Here is a 7506-nt window from a genome sequence, read left to right as displayed (position 1 = left end):
ACGTGGAATAAGTGTGAGGATGTTATTTTTTTTAACTATTAGCTCTCATAAGGTGCCAGAAGTTTACAAGGGATGGGAATTATAAAATCACAATTTCACCTTCAAAAATGCACTATCTGGTGCAATCGGACCACACAGGTAAGAAATGATGAGGCAGTTGTCAGCAACTCTTAATTGTCTGGTTTATACAGTAGCCTGTGGCATGGCAGCCTCTGAAGGGAGGCATCCTGGACACCTTGTGTTCCTTGTGGTGTGTGGGAAGTGTTTGCTGTACATGGCAAAGGAGGAGAGATCACCTACATCTGCTTCTGGCTGCTGGGAGGCTTCAGAACTGGAGATGTTGCTCTTCTCTTCAGAGGGTGTAGACAGACAAGGTGGGTAAATCCCATTTCCAAACGGCGTGGGTGCCATCACAGATGTTTCAGATATTACATCAAAATAAGTAGGGATATAGATACTCAGTATTATAGTATGGGCTGAGCTCCACATATAACAGAGGATTTAGGCTTCTTTGGGCTTTTATAAAAGTCCATACTGGTGCCTGGAGGAAGCCAGGGCCTCACACAGCTGTTTGCAGCCTGAACACTCAGGGGGCCCTGATGTGTCTCAGCAGTGTCACACTTGGGAGTCATCGGGTGTCAGTGGCACACAGGTGCCATCATCACATGGGCCAACGTAACCCGGCCACCTGAGTCACACGGGAGTGCCGCATGCAGTAAGTGATACCCAAAGGCACTGGGCAACTTGGGCTGAAACATCAGTACAGTTTTAGAGGGGGGTGATGCAAATAGAGGCTGCACTGACATTTTACAACCAGACACGGACAGAAAGTGCTCTGGGCTGCCTTGGGCCTGAAGAGATACGCAACTACTGCAAAACTGTTGTGTGCCATACATAGAAGATTCTGCATTCGTAAGAGAAATACAGAAGCAGAGTGAAAGCAAACTTCAAACTTAACAAAAAACCCCTACCCTGGTTTGGCAGAAAGGACTGTATTCCCAGGGTCTCACTTAAGATGCTCGGAGGCGGCAAGAGATGCAGAGAGGTGAGCACGTGTGGAAGCCTTATGTGGGCCGAGCCGTGCCGTGCCATACTGTTCCATGCCGAACCAGCCGAGCCGAGCCGGACATCCCCACTGCGCCTTACCCTCGGCGGAGCAGCACGGCGCAGAACAGCCTCCGCCTCCCGTTAGATGGCGCTACAGACTTTCCAACCACGTGTTAAAAATATATAGAGAGAGAGAGAGAACAAAATATGCAGTATAATTGCCCGAAACGGGGGAGCGGCCGCGTCAGGCAGCGCGATGCCTCTTCCCCACGGGGCTCGCCCGGGGCCGCCCGCACCGCGCAGTGGGGCCTCGGTCCCGGGGACCCGGGGCAGTGCGGGGACGGGGCGAGCAGAGCCACGGAGCTGAGATGGGGACGGTGGGACGGCTTCTTCCTCACTTTTTCTATCCCAAAGCTGCGTGGGCCATCTGCGGAGCGCGTCGGGGCTTTGTCGGGTGTCATTTTCATCGGTTCCGCGTGTACCCTCGGTGTTCGCTTGTTTGTTTGGGGTGGGGGTTTTACGAGCCCCGCGTCTGGGGACTCGGCGGTGCCACAGTCCAAACCGTCCCGGCGGTGTCCCCCGGCCGCCCCTCTCCACGCCCCGCCGCCCAACTCCGTGTCTCAGGGCAGTGCCCGAACCCACAGCCCCCCGCCCTCCCCCGTGCCCTCCGTTCGGCTGCGAACTTTCCGCCGGGGTGAGTTCTCCTTTAAGAAAAGGCACGGCTCCTTCTGCATACTGAACGCTGTTTGTCTGCAGCGCGCAGATGACGCGGGGCCGGAGCGGGACGGCTGGGGCGTAAATCAACGCGCTCCGCAATGGGCCCAGCGGGGAACCCCGTGCCATCGCCCCATGTAAGTCAGCACCGGGGGCTGGGAGGGGGGGGGATGCTGGTGCCAGGCGGGGCTGTGAGCAGCCCCTTCCTATCGCAGCAGTGATAACGCGCTTCAGGGCCGGACATCTCGTCAATTAATTTCCTCGTCTCTCCGTTTTCCGCACTCCGGTGCCTCTCAGCCCGGCTACGCGTGGCGGACAGGAGGAGGGTCTGGGGGCTCCTCCCTGCACCCCCCGCCTATGTACATGTAGGCAGCAGAGCTCCGGGGCTCGCTTCAGCCCCGGGGAGGGGGGCAGGAGGAATCGTCAACCTCCGAGCAGCGCAGGGCTCGCCCGTCCCGTCGGGTCTCCCCTCCGCCTGTGGGGTCAGCCTGGGGCTGCGCTCGGGCGGAGGGAGGGAGCACGAAGCGGGGCTCCCAGCGGTTCCCCGGCTGTTAAGAGGACGAACTCGTTGCAGTTCGCCATCCGAAGTGCGGTGCGGTGGCGGCGTGCCTTCAAATTGAGTCGCTTCTCGGTCCGCACTGGGAAAAGCAGACATGTGTCCTCAATTGTGTGGTATGAAAAACCCGACTAGGTACTTTATGATTCCATCTGGAGAAATTAAAAGCCCGGAGCTGTAATGTTTATTCTTACATAGTTTACAAAAAAGAAAAAGAAAAAGGGGGAGGGGAGGGGAAGAGAAGGGGGGGGGAGGGTTGGAAATGTGTGAGACACATGTCTCCGCATAGAACCAAAGTGCTTTCCCTTCTGGTTAAAAAGTTGCATGCAAATGTTTTCGTTTGAGCTCTCGCCGCCACCTGTACTTCTGCTTCGCTGCGAAACTTTTCCCGGCGCTTGGTGCGGCGGCACCAATAGTCCTTATTAATGAATTAATTATTATTATGGCTGCTGAATTGACTTAAAGTGCTTCGGAGGCCAAACTAATCCATGTTAATCAGTTACAATTAATTGTGTTTCAGCTGCCGCTTTAAACACACTTTCCAAGAAAGGGGAGAGAGGAGGCTGCGGGTGGGGAGGGGGACGCTCGGGTGTCCCCCCCTTCACCCCCCCCCCGGCTTCATGAGGCTCCGGAGAGCGGCACAGCCCTGTCCCGGTGCCCACGTCGAGGTGCGCAGAGGTGCGAAAGGGGAACTTCGGTGCTAAACCGCCGCCCGGAGCAGGGGATGCGGGATCCCGGAGGAGATTTCCCTCCGGAGTTTACGTTGTGCGGAGCGACAAGGGAGCATCGGGAGGCAGCGAGGCTGATGCTTGCCCCGCGGAGGGGCTGCCCCCCTACCCGGGGCGGCTGGAGGGGGGGAGAGAGAGAAAAAAAAAAAGCCCCATAGGGAGCAGCAGAAGTTGGCCCTGAGAGTGGGGTGAAGTCTTGGAAGACCCCAGAAGGGGGACCGAGCACCGCTTACCCGAACCCCAGGGGGGAGCCTGCAGTCGGGTTGCCACTCTTCGGCCTTTTTCTTAGGAGTGACTGCCCCCAAAGTGAGGGACGAGGGGAGGGGGTAGCAAAGCGGCCGCTCCCCGCCACCCCCTCGACCACGGCCACACGAGGGGTCCCCAAAGGCTGAGCTGCCTCAAGCACAGCGCTACTCCCCACCACTACCCCACTATTCAGTATGATTCTTATTTTTTCCTTTCTTTTCTCTCATGTGAGTCTGCCAAATGGCAATTGAGGAACTGTAGCCTGTCCCATCCTCTCTGGAATTGGGTTCTTGGTGATTATTTTGTTTTCAGTTTTACTTTTTTCTTCTCCCACTCCAATCCTTAATGATTCGCCCTCCTCCTCCGTGTTTTGCTGTTGTTGTTTTGGTTTTTTTTAATCTCATTCACTTTACTCAGCCTCTGCTGAAGACACCGAATCGCCCTCACCCTGTGCCTGCGGACAGACCGTGGTGGAGAGCAGCGGCAGGATCCAACCACGCACTTTCTACCTGCAAGGGAGCAAAGTGTACGACCCCCCACTCCCACCCCGTATCGAACACAACCATAACTCAATGCAAACTGTGGGGAGAGGCGTTTTCCACGTGGCAGCAGATGATAGAGGAGATGTCCCACTCCTCTCGGCTGTTCATACCGCGTGGGGTCGTTCCCTCTGGCTACGGCATTGCTGTCCTCGCAGAGGTGCAGGAAACGGATTCCCACCTTTGGTTTCCCACCAAAGCGAATTGCTTTTGGCGCAGCCCTCATCCTAACCAACTTTCTCCCTGTGTTTATTTCTTCGGTTGCAGCCGGGAAAATAAAATAAAATTTAATATAAAATAAAATAAAACTGAAACGTCCTTGCGTTCGTAGAGGCACGTTATCATCGAAGCAGAACTCACACATGAGCTGATCGCCGGGATCTATTTGCATGCAGCTGCGAGCCCGCGGCCCGGCTGCTGACCGCCGCGCATAAAGGGCCGCGGGGCCGCCCCAGCGGGGCACGGCCCGAAGGCGGGGGCAGGAGGCAGGAGGCAGCCTCGCCCCGAGCTCCTGCCGGGTAGATAACTGCCGGCACAGCCCGCAATGGGACGGGGCCCCTAGTCCCGAGGCTGCAGGTGCGGGAACCACAACGAAAGGATCCCCCGCTGACCCTCCCCCCCATCGTGTGTCTAAGGGACAAGGGCTAGTAGCAATCCCTCAGCGGAATTTTCAGCGCTTTGAAAATTCCACTAGTTTTTGCTGCTCTTTTTCTCCCTCTTTAGCTGCCTCCAGCCCAGAAGGGACGAGGCAGCCCTCCACCTTCGAAGCGAGGAGTTTGGTACCAAACTAGCCCCACAGCCCTCTTTCCCACACACACGCTCGCATTTAAAGGACGGATCCGGCTGTGCCCAGGACCGCTGCGTGCCCTTCCGTGGGCCTCCGTCCGCCTCGGGCCGTGCCATAGCATCTCCTCCATCCCCTTAAGGTTCCCCGGGCTGGAACCTGCTCCCATCCGAATCCAATGAGAACAAAAGCGGCAGCCTCGCTGCGCTGCTCCACGGGGAAACCCCTCCACGCAGGGCCAAAGCGGAGACCCCACGCACTCTCTCAGCTCCTCTCAACCCCTCGGCCGCCCCACGCCGCGCTCACAGTGCCTGGGACGGGTTGTTGGGGGGGGGGTTCATAGCCTCCCATTTGCCCCCAGCCTTGTGGAGGGCCCCGTGGGGAAGTGGCAGCAGCGGGAAGAGCGGGGAGCAGCAGGAAAGGGATGGAGCCGTCCGCAGCTCCGTGCTGAGCGTGGGGGGGGTGGGGGGGGCCTATCCGCTTGGCGTTAGGGTTTGTTTTCCAATGGATTCGGGACAATGGCCGGAGCTCATCACTCGTTCCCGCGGGCAATGCCTCCCTGTATGGCGTGAGGATGCAGTTGGGGGCCGAGGAACAAAGCGTGTCAAGGTAACGGGTCCCCTCCCTTTGTTTATGCCATTGTTCGCGACGGGACTCCCTCCGGCCCCGCTGCGAGGCGTTAGCACTGACCTGACCGAGCAGCAGCACCATGGGGGAGCCCAAAGCAACCTCACCGCCGCCGCACCAAGGAGGGCACCGAGCCCAAGAGCTGCAGGGTACGATCTGCCTCCTCAGGGCTGCCGTCCCCAGATATCCACCTGCCGTCCTGGCATCAACCACCTCTGCATCCATAGCCATCAGCTCGGGGAGACACCAGCTCTCAGCCCAGCATCAGAAAGAAGGGAAAGAGCATTGCATTCACATTCACGCAGTTTGAGCGTGACAGAGCTCTCACCATCTTAACAACAACAACAAAAACCTAACCAAATAATTCTCTTAATTACAATAACCTAACGGTAGCAGAAACCTGAGCGTTTGTTGACTCGTTTTCTTCTCCTCGAGGTAGTGGATGGTATTTAAAGTTCAACACTTCGCACAGTGCCTTGTTTAGTTTAATTTCCCTGACAAATCTTGGCGATTTCAGCAAACGAGGTGAAGAATTTTGGTACACATTTGAGTATGGATCTGCATAAAACACAGGAGAGAGCAGAAGTGGGGAGCAGAGGTTTTCTGGTTTGAAGAGGAGAAGGAAATGTGTGTTTGCACGTGTGAGAAACAAATGGAAACCCTTCCACGTCAGTCTGTGGCTTCAGTGTGGACTCTGGAACAAACATCTATTGGATCTCTTTGAGCAACGTCCCGCTCAGGCAGATGGGGCCCTGTTGTGAATGAGAGATCCAGAAGATGAAAGAAATGTGTGCAGCTCCAGCACAATCCTTCAGCCACCAATTCCTCCCCCCACCACCACTACCACCCCATTTAGGAAGATTAGTTCCAGCTCTGCTTTTCTGGGCCCATTTTCTGTCGAGGTAGGGCTATCACATTGATCAATGCCCAGCGGTTCTCATTCTTTTTGTACGTGGTAAATATTCGGGTTGCCTCGATCTTGGCAGGGAGGTGGAGAGCAGAGCCCAAACCCAACCTCTGGTGTCCACCTCCTCTGGCTCCCACCCGCATGCAGACGGGTGGGAAAAATCCCAAAGAAACAAACAAAGCAGCCAAAAGAACCCCAGCCCCACACCCCCCTTATAACCACGCAATCGCTTTGGGTACTTCAGCTTTGGACAAGTGGTCTACCTGGCTGTGTACGACCAGCCTGGAGAGCGGCGGAGCTCCAGCTGGAAGCAGAGCCTGCAGCTGAGCAAGTACCGCGCATCGGCCCGACAGAGCTGGCAGCAGCGCATCGCTGAGCACTTCCAAAACTAATAACAAAAAGGTTACTATATATAAAAGCCTCACTACATCCCACACCGCCTCAAGTTGTTTAAATTTCAAGTTTATGCACATAAATATAGCAGCCACGAGGTTCCCCATTAGCCAGCCCTTGCTTTTTTAAAGAAATTCATTTCAATTTGAAAGGATGACTCGGGACGCGGGACAGTCAGCAGTGCTTGGGATTTCTGCACTCAACCTGAGGACCTCGGAAAGAAACAGAGTCTGTCTGTGCCATTTCACGCGCACATCTTGGAGCCTTGACATTGGGTTTAGGAACAGGCCTACCAGAGACAAGGACTCCATCCTCAGCTCTTTTCCCCTTTATAATACATTTCCCCCGTTCCCATCCCAGCTCCCTCTGAGGAGGGAATAGTTCCGCTAGCACCCCATGCGTAGACCTCAGAGGGCACGGCACAACGGCGGGACCTGAAGGCACCATCCCCATTAAGCAGCAATCCTACCCACAGGACAGCAAGGGAACACATAGGGTTCCCAGACACCTGGCAATGGAGGCCTGAAATCCACCCCAAGCTGCCACTAAGGGAAGTTTGTTCCCAAACCAAATGCTCTGTATGGTTCAGCGCTGCTGTCAAATGGGTTCCAACCGTCCAAAGCCTACAATAAAGACCTCTGCTCAGTATATGGCCACAACACCAGTGAGTGTGCCTTGCTGAACACCCCTGTTTGCCTTGGAGGTGTCATGCTGATGTAGCACTGCCTCTTTGCCCCTCAATAGGAACAATTCAGGGAAGTTCTGTTTAGCTTTTTGCCCGTGTAGCTGCAGAAACATGTGCTATCAGAAACAAGCCCATGTTGGAAGGTATCGTTTTCAACATGTGAGTGGGAAACATATGCACTGGCACAGTCCTACTGCTCTGTAAGGGCTGCACTCAGATTTTGGCTTTTAGTCTCAACTCTGTTATGGAGATGCAAAATGGAAGGGAACGTGCTTATTTG

At 55.5% G+C, this 7506-nt stretch overlaps 1 protein-coding gene across 5 annotated transcripts; it reads left to right on the top strand.

The window, feature by feature from the left end:
* The first annotated feature begins 1275 nt into the window (after positions 1 to 1275).
* On the top strand, positions 1276 to 4148 carry LOC107306637. Of its 5 annotated transcripts, XM_032441944.1 has the most exons (5): positions 1276 to 1424; positions 1804 to 1898; positions 2336 to 2433; positions 2838 to 2985; positions 3709 to 4148. In XM_032441944.1, the coding sequence occupies exons 2-5, from the start codon at positions 1863 to 1865 to the stop codon at positions 4129 to 4131; spliced, it is 705 nt and encodes a 234-aa protein (XP_032297835.1). In that variant the 5' UTR covers positions 1276 to 1424; positions 1804 to 1862; the 3' UTR covers positions 4132 to 4148. The 5 variants fall into 5 exon arrangements, 4 of the variants coding, with proteins under 4 accessions (XP_032297835.1, XP_015705434.1, XP_032297831.1 ...); XM_015849948.2 differs by lacking the exon at positions 2336 to 2433 and having other exon boundaries at positions 1279 to 1424; XR_004305865.1 differs by lacking the exon at positions 1276 to 1424 and having other exon boundaries at positions 1452 to 1898; positions 2336 to 2452; positions 2838 to 2995.
* The last annotated feature ends 3358 nt before the right edge of the window (positions 4149 to 7506 follow it).

The sequence above is a fragment of the Coturnix japonica genome, chromosome 1, assembly GCF_001577835.2.
Source record: "Coturnix japonica isolate 7356 chromosome 1, Coturnix japonica 2.1, whole genome shotgun sequence".
NCBI classification, from domain to species: domain Eukaryota; kingdom Metazoa; phylum Chordata; class Aves; order Galliformes; family Phasianidae; genus Coturnix; species Coturnix japonica.
This window is presented reverse-complemented; position numbering and strand designations above follow the sequence as displayed.

Coding starts and splice junctions, on each gene's coding strand:
- LOC107306637 (XM_032441944.1), top strand. CDS start 1,863: ATGGGCCCAGCGGGGAACCCCGTGCCATCGCCCCAT. Junction 1,899..2,335: donor ACCCCGTGCCATCGCCCCAT/GTAAGTCAGCAC, acceptor AACTCGTTGCAG/TTCGCCATCCGAAGTGCGGT. Junction 2,986..3,708: donor GTCCCGGTGCCCACGTCGAG/GTGCGCAGAGGT, acceptor CACTTTACTCAG/CCTCTGCTGAAGACACCGAA.